The 15,505-nt window shown below is 43.0% G+C and overlaps 1 protein-coding gene across 2 annotated transcripts in view; it reads right to left on the bottom strand.

The window, feature by feature from the left end:
* LOC119655143 (mucin-5AC-like) overlaps positions 1-15,505 on the bottom strand; it is a 200,532-nt gene that overhangs the window by 99,896 nt on the left and 85,131 nt on the right. For both annotated transcript variants that reach the window (XM_038060880.1, XM_038060882.1), the window contains exon 2: positions 940-1,244. In XM_038060880.1, coding sequence (XP_037916808.1) covers positions 940-999 — 60 coding nt within the window. In that variant the 5' untranslated portion in view covers positions 1,000-1,244. The remainder of the gene's footprint in view (positions 1-939; positions 1,245-15,505) is intronic.

Here is a 15,505-nt window from a genome sequence, read left to right as displayed (position 1 = left end):
CCAGTGGTGAAAGTTCCGTTGGTTGGCAACAAACGGGTCTCGAGAAAAATGAACCGCTCTCTTCTGCCTCGATCCGCGGGATGTGAACACGTTCTTTGTTAGAAACTAAAAGTTGAAAAAAATAAAATAAAGTTTTTTACCAGTCACTTGAGCAGCTCTTTGGTTTGCCATTCTTCAACCTGTCTTTGTCTTGAAACGTATTTGGCATCGACATTCGATTAGTTTAAGTGCTCATAAATTAAGTGGTGCACGAATCCTCAATGCGAATATTAGGTGCGAGAAGTGAAAGTCTCAAAAAGTGGATGTGATGCTACCCGCTGCCGTTGTAGCACGTCAGCACAAAAAAATTGATGTCTGATGCGTCCATAGGCGGGGCACTCACATAGAAAATGTTCCGCAGATTCCTCTTCCTCATTACAGGATACGTATCATCTAAAATAATTCCTATTCTGAACATATGCCCAGCTAGTAAATTACGGCCTGTCAGAATGTCCACCATACTTCTACAAGTCTCCTTGCTTTTCGACAGAATAAACTTTGCAGTATGTTTATTTGGTTCTGGCAAGAAAGACTTTGCTTTAAGAAAAAAACCTTTTAAAAGCTATTCGATTCTTCGACTTGGCCTATTGTATAAATATGGTAATCTATAATACATAAGGCCTTAAAAATATGGATATATGAATGAGAATGCAGACTGAAATGCAAAAAGCCAACATTATTGTAACGTAATCGTATGTTAGATATTAATCTATAGTGCTGCAATACGAACTGTGACGCCAATTTTACCTCCAACTTTATTGGGACGGCTGATGAGTTCTTTGGAAATATTGCTATTTAACATAATTATATAGATGTGCGGGCGGGTGCGTTGATGTACACATTTGGGATTTATTTCCGCGTACGTACATTATTTAATCCGAATTCTTTACAAATACTTACCTCTCCTGCAATCGCTGCAGCAATTACTAGTAAGGTGCCTATGATTATTTGATGACGCATGGTTGATAGTGTTGTCCAAATGTTATTTTGCGATAAAACCAGTGCGCATTTATTGCCACGACAGACTTCCTTTAGGGGTTTAATTTTGAATCATGCAAGGGTCCCTGTAGTGCTTCAGGGGAAATGTTGACTACATTTGTATAAGAGTATGTATGAATCGATCGTCTGTTTTGTTGTTGCTATAAGTTCGTAAAATTCTCCAAAAAGTAGAACTTCGTATGGAGTATTCCGCATATATAATTCATCTGTAAATATAAGGAAACAAATATATACGTCCACTGAGTTATGACAATTAAAAAAGAAATGGATAATGTATTCAAATAACAACACTAATTTAAGTAATCCCGCGACCCTAATTTGAATTTCAAATTTTATCTACTCGCATTAAACTGGAATCAAATCGCATGCTGTGAAAGATCTAAATTTTTCTCCGACTTTGCTTGAGAGCTAGAAGTTCATTGAACTTGTCTAAAAATTTGAAAAGCATTTGTTAAGACGGTCAACTATTCCAGCTACACAGTTTGCTGGTTTATGTTAATATTATAGTTTATCATAGTCTGAAATGATGAGCTAATATCACTGAATCTTGAGTATAAAGCTTGTATTTCAGGCAAGCATCTTGCGGGTGTTTATTGCCTTGAACTATAAGTAAGTGAAAACGTGAAATCTTCAATTCTTCATGAATGTATGTACATATATACATATGTATTTGGTTTAACGTTGAAATGAAAACGTAGGTAAGAGTAAGAACAAAGGAATTTATTGAATACTTACAGTGGGTCAAAGTAAATCTCGGCCATTAAAGTTTTCTTTCTTTATGAGTCTACCAAAAGCGTAAGCAAACAAATTTACATATTTACAGAACTTTATTCATGGAAACATCCATCCTTAATTGAATTTTAACAACAACAAATGAGCAGATCTGATCTCAAAATGAAGTTTTAATTATATATGGGTTCGTATGATATAATTTTATTAGATTTTAATATTTTGTTGGTAGCCCTTCTTTTCTTCTGACAACTTGCAATCTGCTTAGCATCGAGTGTACCAGTTTTTTTGCAATAAAAGGAATCAATGCTTTCTCATTCGTATTTGAACACGTTCTTTAAGCCTTTCGTGTTAGAAATCGAGTGGTTTTCCAATCTTTACTTCAAACATGCCCATAAATGTTTGACTATATTTAAGAGTCAACACGCTAAAAGGGCCACACAAGCATACACATTTGCACGTAAATTAAATTCCGCACTGATTTTCATCTTATCGAACTACCCGCAAACTTTATTAGCACAACATATACATACACATGTCTATTTTTACTAGTTGATACTGCTATACAAAACACTAAAAAAAGTTAAGAGAGGAAAACTAAAACATCCCCATAGAACCCGCCGTTGATAAAAGTTAATTTCATATGTTATTTTGATGATGTCATATCCGTCTTAGCGGGTAGTAAATTTACGTAGAATGCGCAACTATGACCTTCTATAACTTTGTTAATATTAGGTAGGTTGCGAAAGTATAACCTATATTATCGCTATTGCAGTATACAGTATGTCTGTTTGGTTATAATAGAAAAAGTTTGGTGTGTTTAGCAGCTTTAAGGCCACCCCACTTGTCATTATGGGAAGCGTGTTCTCAGTTTTTCATAGTAGTATTAACCAATTTCTGGTTCCGGTCCGGGGATCGGTAAATTGAACTCTTCTTAAGCGTCTGAGATTTAATTTCCCTCTACACTGCAAAGACCGGGTACCAAAAGTAGTTCCACCGTATTGAACCGGAGAGTTTAATTGGTTTCTACCTCCCTGGACGATTTTTGAGGTGATGGAAGGACTGCTTAACGCCCTCAATGCAGCTTCACTATTACTACAGATTGTGATCCGCCTGCACTTCAAACTTTCCTGAATCACCCAGGTTGCCACCATTAGGATCCCATACACTTCAGCCATCAGACTTAACCCTATTGTCCCAAACAAAAAGCTCCCTTCTTATTTTTATTCGAGAACTTTGTTCTGCTTTTGAGCCATCGGTGTACACGATGTCAGTATATCCCGTCACACATTCTTTTGATTTGCTCCAATTTTCTCTCTCTCTCTCTCTTTTCTACCAAACAGATGCAGAACCCAAAATCGAAAGATATTGGCATTGGCTCCAATGCTCTCATTGCCGTCCTCTGTATAAACAAATCAAAGGACTGGAGAGCAAGAAGAATTGCGATACCATGACCGTCAGGTTGTGGATAAAATCCGGCTCAATACGCTACGGTGGGCGGATCACTCAATCCGTATGGATGAGGATGATCCAGCCCGGAAAGTCAATAAGGGCAATATCTATGGTAGAAAAAGAAGACGAGGAAGACCCTGCCTAAGATGGAGCGATGGCGTAGGTCAGGACGCCAGAAAGCTTTTGGGGATTATCGAATTGATGGACTTCGGCGCAAAACCGGGATGTCTGGAGTTCCTTATTAAGGCAGGCCTTGATCGGATACCGGTTGTTGCGTCGTTGATGATGATGATGATGAAGGGCTGAAGATTGAATAATGTATTTAGAGCTGCCCCGAATGTCGCGCTCATGCCGCCGGAAATACCAAGATATATAGTTCTTTGCAGTGTGGCTAGGTTTCAGCGAAACCTGTGTGGAGTTGCCAAATCTCCCATCAGGCGCGTCCCTTCGTGCGGATAAGGGAATGCTCGGCGAATGTGTCATGGCCATGTACATGCACGCATCCGGAGATGTGCGTGTATGGGCATGTTTATGCGCAGGCCGGGTAGGTGGGAAGTAAACGCCCACCCGTGGATAAAAATTGGCTATGGGAAGGATACCCAGAAATAAAACCAAACATGGAGGAGCAGAAGAAGAATGAAGTTACGGTGCAGGGCTTCGGAAACCCAGTACCGGCGGCTTTTGGGAGTGAGCAAGCGGGCTCCCGGCCGTCAATATCCAACGACCGCAGTGCCTCAGTAGTGGGAGCCTTGGCTACTGTGGCATCTAATGTTACAAGCGTACGGGAGGAACTTGACCTGACTCTAGTGACGGACCCGTTCAGAAGGAGCTCGATTTTTCGCAGATCCCCTCCCACACGGGCACAAGCCCCCACGATCGCTACCCCCAGTGGGAAGCGTATAGCGGGAGTCTTCGATGAGGAAGAATCACTGACGCCGATTCACCCGAGCGATGTTTTGGGCAATGATCAGTCTGGAGCTGCCTTTACTGCCCTCGGTAAAAAGATCATGGAGCTGTGTGAGTTTATAAAGGAGCGCAGGAAGATTCACCAAAATATAAAGGCCATGATAAGAGGCATCCGTTTGACGTACGGCAAGGCCCAGGCTGAACGAGTAGGGAAGTCGCGGATTGGAAAAGTGAACTAGGCAACTCAAGTAACGCCGGTTCAAAACACAAAAGGGGAGAAACCGGGGAAGAGGCTGTGCGAGAAACTGAATGACTCAACAGGCCAGCAAACCCCGAAAAGAAAAAAGGACTCAACTCCCAAAAAGGCAGAGTTCATGAAAAGTACGTCTGAAGCTGCCAGTGAAAATACTGCAGTGGCTACCTCGGGAAAAGGGATCGAACCTTCAAAGGCGGATGCGGAAGCTTGGAGGAAGGTTGAACCTCGGAAAAGAAATTATCGGAGGAAGATTAGAACGGGGGTGATTTTCATTTCCAAACGGGGCGAAGGGCCATACGCCGACATTCTCAGGAAAGTGAAGGCAGACCCCGAACTCACCAATTTGGGAGACAACGTCAGCCGCATTAGACGGTCGCAGAAGGCAGATCTTATGTTGGAACTTAAGAAATCCAAGGATGTAACCGCGGACAAATTCTTAAGCCAAATCGGGAAGACTTTAGCGCAGGAAGCCGACAGAAGAGCTAGCAGGCCGGAGATCACTATAATCTGCAAAGATATAGAAGGTGAAGGTGAAGGGCATTCACATCTACAGCTGCTATGCTCCACCCAGCGCTACACTCGCCGAGTATGAGCGGATGCTTGCTGTTCTTGTTTTGGATGCAAGAGGAGGTTGGCCGATCATAATAGGAGGCGATATCAAAGCATGGGCTCTTGAATGGGACAGCCGGATAACTAATGTCAGGGGACGTGTTCTCCTCGAAGCATTCGCGGAGCTGGACGTGGTACTGGCGAATGTAGTGTCTTCGTACACTTTCCGGGGAAGGGGCCTGGGGTCTATAGTGGACCTGACATACGTGAGTGCCACTTTAGCCAGTAGAATCGCTTGGCATGTCAGTGAGGACTATACTCACAGCGACCACCAGGCAATCTGCATAGAGATCAAGGGCGGATTGAGCTCGAAAAAGAGTTTTCGCAGAATTCCGGGTGGTATGCTTGGCTGGACAGTGAAAGCTTTCGAGGGGGACACGTTTTCCGCGGTGCTCAAATCCGACATATCCCTGAATGGTACGGCTGGAGAGAAAGCCACCCAAATTACTCGATGGGTGACGGAAGCATGCGATGCTACTATGCCCAGAAGGCGATTGCTCCCCAGTAGGCAACCCAACTACTGGTGGAACAACGAAATCACAAGTTTGCGAGCCGCATGTTTTCGGGCAAGGAGGCTTTGCCAGAGGCTCAGGGGAAAACCCGGTGGCGACGGTCGAGAGGAGGCACACAGGCAATTGCGTGGCCGCCTAAAGGAAGCTATTCGGAGGAGCAAAAAGAACTGCTTCAAACAGCTGTGCGACCATGCCGACATAAACCCTTGGGCCGAGGCTTACAGAGTGGTGATGAAAAGGCTGCGGAAATCACCCCAGGTGACCTGTCCGCGCCTCCTGAAACAGATTGTTACCACTCTGTTCCCTCACCACGAAAATAGGGGAAGGCAAATTTTTGTCCAGCTAAATGACGGCATATTACCGCCTGTAACTGTGGAGGAGCTGCGGGAAATATGTGGTATGTTCGGTGATAACAAGGCCCTAGGTTTGGATGGCATCCCCAACCGAGCTTTGAAACTGGCAGTGAAGTCTAGGCCCGACCTTTTCGCCAACACCTTCGAGGCGTACCTAAAAGAAGGAATATTCCCTGCCCAGTGGAAAAAGCAAAAGTTGGTGTTGCTTCCGAAGCCTGGCAAGCCACCTGGAAACCCAGCGTCTTATCGTCCTATCTGCCTGTTGGATACAATGGGCAAGATGATGGAGAGAGTCATCTACAACAGACTCCTGCCCATCGTCGAAGCCAGCAATGGTTTGTCGGAACGCCAGTTTGGTTTCCGACGCGCCCACTCTACGGTGGACGCAATTGGCATGGTGGTAAACTTGGCAAAAGGTGCACTGATTTCTGGCGGTTGCTGTGCCGTGGTGGCGTTGGATGTCAAAAACGCATTCAACTCGGCCAACTGGAATAGAATTAAAGGGGCGTTGGCTGACATAGGTGTCCCCGGGTACTTAGCGAATTTGGTGGAAAACTACCTCTCAGAGAGGACTCTCTGGTACGGGACGGATGAGGGCCCCAAAGAGTACATTGTTCAGCTGGGATACCACAGGGATCGGTACTTGGTCCCCTGTTGTGGAATATCATGTATAATGGTGTGCTTGCTCTTCCCGTCCCAGAGGGAACTACGATTGTCGGCTTTGCTGATGACCTAGTTGTGGTTGTTGCAGCAAAACACCCAGAAGATGTGGAGGTTTACGTAACAGAAACGGTGAGAGCGGTAAAGTCCTGGCTAGAAAAGGCCGGGCTGACCTTGGCGGACGCGAAAACGAAAGCGGTCTTAATAACGAAATGTAGGAAAAATAACACTGTAAAAGTGGAGGTCGGTGGACATACGATCGTATCAAAGCCGGCTATCAAATACCTGGGGGTAATAATTGACACCAAATTGAGTTTTAGGGAACACTAGTCCTAGAGTATGCATGCCAAAAGGCAGCCAGTGCCACCACGGCACTTGCAAAAATGTTGCCAAATATTGGTGGGCCGAAACATTGCCGGAGGTTGGTGCTAGCCGGAGTGGTGCGCTCCATCCTGCTCTACACGTCGCCTGTGTGGGCAGAGGCGCTTGCAAACTCTCAGAGACGGAAGCATTTGAACTCGGTTTACCGGTGGATGGCTTTGAGGGTTTGCAGTGCTTTTAGAACCACATCAGATGAGGCAGTATTGGTGGTGGCAGGCATGATCCCGGTTGACATTCTGGCCAAAGAAATGAGTGTCCTGTACAATGCAAGACATATGGAGGGGCATGCACAGCGTAGAAATGCGGCAAGGTGAGAGTCGCTTGATCTCTGGCAACGCAGATGGGACGAGTCTGCGAAAGGTCGGTGGACGCACAGGCTCATTCCCAACATTGGGGTGTGGCTTGAGCGAAAACATGGGGAGACCGACTACCACACTACCCAGTTCCTCACGGGGGACGGTGGTTCCTACAGGCAGTATCCGCACCGCTTTGGGTTGGATGATTCTCCGAACTGTCCCAGATGCGATGGCATACCGAAGGATCCAGAGCATGTGATGTTGCACTGCCCACGATTTGCGATGGAGACAAGGAGCTTAAACCAGGTGCTGGGCAGGAGCGGGACCCCGGAGAGCTTGGTTACTGAGATGCTGGAGTGCGAGAAGAAGTGGCTTGCGGTTGGCTCCGTAATCATCCAAATGCAGGAGGAGTTGCTTAAGGAACAAAGAAGGAGGAAAGCTGCAAATAAGAGAAGGATGAGTGCCTAAGAGCAAATCTACCCCGCGAAGTAATACCTCAATGGTGGTCCCGCGGGGCTGGGGCTGGAGAGACCGGGGGTGGTTTTTAGTGGGTGTGAATTCCACACGCGCCCTCTGTATTTCGGGCGTTCTAGACACGAAAGCAGTGGCTTTCAGCACTACCCCTGTTGTAACCTTTGCTACGGAGTCGTTAGTGTCAGTGGTCAAACGGTGGAAGGTACTGGAAGGTTTTACGGCTAGTGATCATCAGTACATTTCCTTTGAAATGACAAATGGCCCTTCTTACTATTCTGACGTCCGACAAACACCTACTGGGTGGAACATAAAGAAAATCAACGTTGGAAAATTTGACGGAGCAGGAATGCGCCGTTACATACACGTGGTGCGTTTCTATGGCTGTGCGTGATTTTAATGTTTTTTTACGCAAACCTATAAAAACGGAATAGCGATACATATTGACAACCACCTGTTTTGGTGTTATGATTATTAAAATTTCGAAATTGCTGTTTCGTTTGTATTCAATCAATCTCATGGAAATTTTCCTGTCAGTTCTATCAATAAGCAAAAACAATAAGGAAAGGCTAAGAAACATATTTTTTAAGTTTGTCAATTTTTATCAGAAATTGGGTTTTTGGATAAATAAATACTTTATGTAATATCAAAGTTTTCTGTTGTTGTACGCAATTCGTTCTGAATGTCCTTTCATTTTTATCCATCGATGCACCGTAACGGGTCGAGTATTAATCATTTTGCTTCGTTTTTAAGGTTTTATTAGTAAAACGAAACGAATCAACAACGTTGAATCATTTGTTGATAACTTTATCTTGGGCTATTAAGTACCTTATTTATTACAAGTAATGAAGTACTCAATGCATAAAAATTGCTGAGTTCCTTTTGTTGCAAAGACTAACCACTCTCAAGCGGATAAGATTTACGTGGATATAGCACGCCCGACGAAGAATGCGGTGATTCAAGTGAATTCGTATTGCTCGTTCTGCCTATAGTAGATCTACTGTGGTCCAGGTCACAGGAGATCTACTACAGGCAGTACCCATACTAAAATGACCCCACTTGCGAATGTGCTTGCAGAAGCTTATATGTACACATCAGAGACGCTAAACAAGGAAAAGGCATAATCTTCGTCAAATCGTATTGGTAAGAGAGAGATCGGTGAGCTTTTGCTATTCTGGTACTACGGCGTGCTTACCCATATAGCAAAAAGTTGTTTCACGTATTCACTCATACAGCAGCAAAAACTTGCCGATCTCGCCAATACATTGGCAAGTCCGGGCGGTATGTCAAACTCAGCTGATCGGGTTTTCGGTACATCTCGCTCACGCTCAAGGGCAAAACAATTTGAAATCGCGCGTACTCGCACTGATTTCCCCCTTGAGGGGCAAAGGGGAGTGTGGTAGCTGTCTAGTATCTAACTGTGGTCTAGGTGTTGGAGTGAAGGTGACGCAGTCCATTGGAGATCTCCACGTCACGGATAACGACAAGTAAAAGTACCACTAGCAACAAGCAACCCTGACTCTGATTTGTCATGTATTAGGAATGAACGCGATTTTCTTTCCACGTCTGGTTCTTCTGCTAGGTTGAAATTACGTTTGAATTGTAGGCTCGTTTTACTGATTGCATTATAGTGGTGTCGCTCATAGGGTGAGCTGCAAAAACCGCAAGTTAATCATGTAAATAAGTACCCGCGAATAAGCAGAATGTTTCCATTTATGTTCGTCGTGCTATATCTCTATTCTTCTTTTTGAGGGAATAAACCTTCTCAGAAAAAATCTGTAATCCGGGGTGAAGAAATCGATGCGGGCATGGAACAAACTGCGTTTCTGCACGAGTTAATTTACTCATCTCTTATGTTCATAAGCGCATATGGTGCCTGCAAAAAAAAAATTAATTTACCTCAGCATAATATTTTTCAACTAAAGATATGCGAGTAATTTCTCACGTTGACTCGAAATGCCTTCATATTACAAAAAAAAATTAAACTGTTTTGCAAAAGAGTAAATATTTTTTCTTTAGTCAACTTTGTTAGTATTTCACATCCACGCATAAATGAAGAATTTTTGTGTTTTATCACAACTAAAATAATTTAAGCCCTTATTTTCTTCAGTGAAGCTGCTGGAGACTTTGAAAGTACTACACTTAATTTGATGTTTCACCAAAATCTAGGAGCAAGTACAACGGAGGACTACTTTACATCGCGATTAAACCAACTTGAGGAGATATGGACTATGGACTATTCTCAGTAAGAAACGATGAAGTCGAAGAGCTAGCGGATTTTTTTTCCAAAGCAACCATGTTTCGGAAAACAATACTTGGCGTCGATGCGACGTGAGTGCAACAAGTACAAGGATGAGATAGTATAACGATTTCATGACTTAAAAGGTGTGTCGAGCCACAATCCTGGACTTGATATTACTGGGATTTATACGTCATTTTTCAACTACCGACGAAAATTATGACGTGGCATGGAAGACGCTAACGATACGTTTCTCGTCTTCCCTGAAAGACGCTTCCAATCTTTAGAAACTGCTTGTAGTGAGAAGAAAATTGTAGCTCAGATCAAACGCACGAACAACCGAACTTCGGTTCTAATATTCACCAAGGACAGTCAAACTCTCCAGTGCAAAAACTTTAAAGGGCCCTATCGAATCTATACATGCGAAGCAATTATCCATCTGGGATCGAATAGTGCAAAAACTGTAAAGGGCCCTGTCGAATCTATGCATGCGAAGCAATTATCCATCTGGGATCGAATAGCTGAAATCAAATAGGTTATGTACGAAGTACACAATGAAGCGCAGAAAATTGCCTTTAATGTGTATGCGAAGGTCGAAGACTCTGCAGATGCCAACTATTCCATTGCATTATCAGTTGAGATATCTGCACCTGAGAAACCTCTTTTCCTGTTAACTCAAGATAATAAATCAAAAAGGAAAACCAATAGAATTAAGAGCCTTGCAGGATTTTGGCTCTGAAATCTACATAATTACAGTAACTGCCCTAAAAAAACTGAAATTACGGTCTACCATACCACATACATATTCGAGGTCTGGGTGGACCACAGCAATAATTGCAGCGAAAGATTACATTGTTATTTAAATCCCAAATCATCACATTTGGAAGAAAAATAGATGTTATAGTCTTGCCACGTGTAATTTCCTCTTAACCTGCAGATGGAATGGTTGATTTATCGTAAGGAGGCGCAAAAGCTAAATAAAATCCATATGTCTCGTCATATGTTTGGAGGAAAGGTGCCTAAAAGTATATAGTCATATGTTTTTTTCGGATGCTTCGTGGAAGCATATTTGCGAACGATTCATTCAAATGAAGTTCAACTGTTCATCTTTTATGTGCAAATTCGAAGGTGGCAGCATTCAAAATAGTGACCCTGGCGAGATTGGAACTGTACTGAACTCGGTCATCGGTTTAACCGTGATATTGAAGTCCCTGACCATGCTTGTTCTTACTATCCTGACTCCAAAATCGTTCTATATTGGATTAATGCGGAAGCATCGTCATTCTATATGTTTGTAGTTAGTCGGGTCGTTGCTAGGCAACAAATATCCTCGTCAATACGATGGAGGCACGTTCATTTAAAGGAGGGTCCAGCAGACTTGGTATCAAGAGGTGCCACCCCCGAAAGACTACAAAATTACGCCCTTTGATTCTGCAGGCCTATATTCCTCCATGGAGCTGAGGACTAAGACAACTGATGCTAATAACGATAACATCGTCAAAGGATGTCGTGCTGCGCCTTAAGAGAACTGTAGTGCCCCCTTACTGGTGTAGTATTTCTATCTACAGAATGTCCTTTAAACCTATAACCGATAGAAACTTTATTATGTGCTTAGGTTCGTTTCCCCCTATGAGTACCCTGGACTGCTCCATTCCTGGTAAGTTCGCCTAGTAAAGTTTCCTCAGCGGTTCCTCTTCATTTTTCAATGTCGTAGCCATTAACCCATTTCCCACTCCACAGAATGCTTCTGGCCCGTATAGAGGCACCGCTGCTCCTTTCTCGGTTAGCCCCTCTGCTCTTTCATTGCCTCCTAACTCAATGTGGCCTGGAATCCAGAGTATCCGCACCTTATTGAACGAGCCGAACGTGTTCAGTCTGTTACTTCTATACCAGTTTGGATTTTACCTGATAGGACCTAAGTGCCTTAAGTGCTTGGTTAGAATTCCTTTCCAGGTTGAAGGAGGTGCATCTGTCTGTGGCGTATATTTTCACCAGAAACATGCTGGTTCAAAGTGCATTTCACTTCGATTAACGACCCCGGCACCTGCTCCTTCTGCCATAAGGAAGCCGCCAGTGTACCAGGTAATCATTTGTTGTGTTAAGCCGTATGTTAATGTCACCCTCTTCCACTTGACCTTGTTGGTCCAACGTGATTTAAACTCCTTATCGCAGTGGAACCTCATTGTCACGTTATCTCTTGGTATCAAAAATTCGGAATGTCGTTTCGAAAGAATATAAATTTTCCTCCGGTTTAGGCAGCTCCCCGCTTGGTGGAGTACCAACACATTCTCAAGATCGGCTTGTTTCCCTGCATTTGCACGTGGAAATAGAGAAGAGTCAATCCCAGAAGGACCTTTAGGGATGCCGTTGGGCAAGTTCCTGTTGCCCCACTGATACCTACGCAAGTCAGTCTTTGAAGTTTGTGTAATAACTTATATTTAACAAGCAGTTAAACAACATTGATCGATTAAGTAGTCTGTATCCATTTTTGGACGATTTTGGACTCCTAAGAGTTGGTGATTGGTTCGAAACTTCAAGCTTAATTTATGATACCAAGCACCCTATCATCCCTCCTTGTGTAACGGCTACGTTACAAGATTTATTTTGAATGACCTGCCTCATAAGCATCTTCATGTCGGACCACACGCATTACTGGTGAAAGCGAGACAAAGATTTGGGCCTATCAAGCAGCTATCATATCAATCGTACAAAACTGTTTGAGATGCACAAGTGCTAAACCTAAACTCATAACATAGTTTTTGGGAGGCTAACCAACTCACCGAGTGCAGTGGACCACTCAGAAATACTGGGATTGACTTTGCCGAGCCCCCGTGGATCCACCTCAAAGGCAACCGTCAGCAAAAGGCTTAACATGTTATTTTTTGTTGCTTTGCGGTTCACCTAGAGCTAGTAATAAACTTAACAATATTAATGCTATTGATTTCCATTTCTTCCTACCAAGATCTCCACATTTCGGTGGCCTGGGGGAACACTTGCAAATTTTATATACGAAGAAATAGCAACTTTGGTAATCGAAATGGAAGCTCGGTCGAAAAACCATTAACGTCTTTATCAGCTGATGCCACGGACCTTACGGCTTTGATTACAGGACATTTCCTAATTGAAGAACCACTAACACACCTAATACATATCCAATGCAGTAATGGCCAATTTACCTGAAAAAGGAAGGAGATCAATGAAATAAAAAATAGTTTTTGGCAAAGAGGGTCGCGCAAATATTTGTTGGAATTGCAACAGCATCAAAAATGGAGACAAAGTTGCGACAACATAAAACTTGGGATGTTGCTGGCTGTCAAGGCAAACAATATCCCTGCTCTGCAGTACAAATTGGGACGAGTAATTAGGGGGATAAAGTGTCGAAATGGTTTAATAAGGGCAGCCAAATTAAAAACATTCCCAGGACTCCTGCAGATTCATAAGCTAGCATCGTTGCTAGTAAAACTTGGAAACCGAGAAGGATTTTGTTTAACAAGAAGCATCATTGCTGCGAAGAAAACAACTAAGTACTGACTAACAAGATAAAAAAATTTCACGCACCCCAATAAACTTGTCTTGGACTAGTTTAATGTTACTGGTTCTAGCCAACCGACCGCGAATCGCATCTTTTTAATGTCCGCTTTACTTCGAAGGTTTAGGAACAGCTCATTTGATCGTAAATGATTGGAATTTGATAGTATATTACAGCTTCACATCATACTGAAAGAACATGGAAAACTTTCAAAAGTTGAAGTTGAAAAATTCCATAGTATTTGTAATCAACTGCCCAACCGTCACCGAATTGTATAATATCATGACTATTTAAGTATGCATCATAGCAGGGTACAGTATCTTCCGATTAAAACTAGAGTTAATATCAGTCGAAACTTGCAAGCTATTCTGTATTGTACTAGTGCCAATTCCTACCAATAGAATCGTCACTATAATTCCAACGACGCAACGTTACCGGATCACTAGTTGGGATCGAAACCAATACTACCCGTTGTCTGAACAGGAAGTGAAGCATTGCCTTCGAACACGGAAGTTGCACTATGTCTGCAAACAAGGGCATCCCCTATATTGAATAGAATCAAAATAAATGAATGGAAAACGAGCTTATTTAGTCACACTGCAAAATGTCGAAATTAGACCACCCACCACGGTGGATCCAGTTGCCAATCGCAAATCATTGGATCTATTTTATAGAAGACAAGATAAATATAGCTTTGCGTGATGGTTGTACTATAAATTAATGTCAGCTACATTGGGCTATGCAGTATCTTGGCCCTGATAATTTATCATTATTGGAGACATAAACGTAAAACATTCAATGATACCACTATCACGAAACCGATACCTCCACCCCAGACTCTTTCGAAAGCAGCCTCCACGATTGCCGTCGATCAAGAATAACGGTTGACCTAACGATCAACGGAGTGGAGGATGTTTATGCACGACTAATCTCTTTTAATAGTTAGGCTGAAAAGTTCGTAGGTTAACATAGAAAAAAAATTTGATGAAATTTTATTTGCACGTACAACGATTATATCGGTCATACAACCAACACCAAGAAGTAAGCAGGATGAAGCTTTATACACCTCGGAGTTCATAAAATGTTAGATATCGCCTTTTGTTTGTAGTTAAGTCTAAAATTAATAGACCATTAGCTTAATCCCAACTACAATTTTATTTTATTATGTATATATATATTTCGGGAGCAACTTACTCCCTTCATCAGTACAAAGCTAAATGCAGTTCATCCTGCCGAGATAAAGAGGGCAATCTAATTTCCGATAGAATAAGCATATTGGAGCGATGGGTGGAGATTTTGAGGAACTGCTAAACAATCAAAATATCGGCGAGTTTGAGGTCCCGCCAACTGAAGACGACGGCAAATTCTGCCACCACCAAGCATGAAGAAGCAGTCCGTAAAATTCGTCGGCTTAAAAACCATAAGTCGCCAGGAGCCGATGGAAATTCAGCCGAATTGGTTAAATATGAAGGCAACCAAGTACTCCAAGCACTTCATCAACTGATGCTCAAGGTGTGGGACAGCGAATCAAATGGCTGACGGCGGGCAAAGCGGCATTATTTGTCTCTTACATAAAAAGGGGAATATCACGCAGTGCAGCAATTATAGGCAAGCAATAGAAAAACTGCTGGAATATGGGCATCAGTTGCACCCTCTTTTCATCGACTTTAAGGGCGCCTATGATCGCATCGCCAGGGTAAAACTGTACACGGCCATGAAAGAATTCGGTATCCTGACGAACTTGATAAGGCTGACTCTGAACAATGTGCGAGGCCAGATAAAAGCGAGACCAACATCAACAAAACAAGGTGATTCCCTATTATGCGTTTCTTCACCCAACTACCGGCTTAGGAAAGTACAGACTACCTTCATTCAGATCGAGTAGGCGCTGCGACATCTCGGGCTGTACATTAAGGATCAAAGAACCAACAACATCAAATCGCACTGGTCAAACGAGAAAAATAAAGATAGTAGACTACAGCTTTGAGACCGTTGAAAATTTCTCCCATCTAGGGTCTAAAATCACAACCGATAACAGCTATGGCGATGAAATCCGCGCACGGTTGTTGGCTGT

The sequence above is a fragment of the Hermetia illucens genome, chromosome 4 (genome assembly GCF_905115235.1).
Source record: "Hermetia illucens chromosome 4, iHerIll2.2.curated.20191125, whole genome shotgun sequence".
NCBI lineage: Eukaryota > Metazoa > Arthropoda > Insecta > Diptera > Stratiomyidae > Hermetia > Hermetia illucens.
The sequence above is the reverse complement of the archived record's forward strand: the minus strand, read 5'-3'. Positions and strand labels throughout refer to the sequence as shown.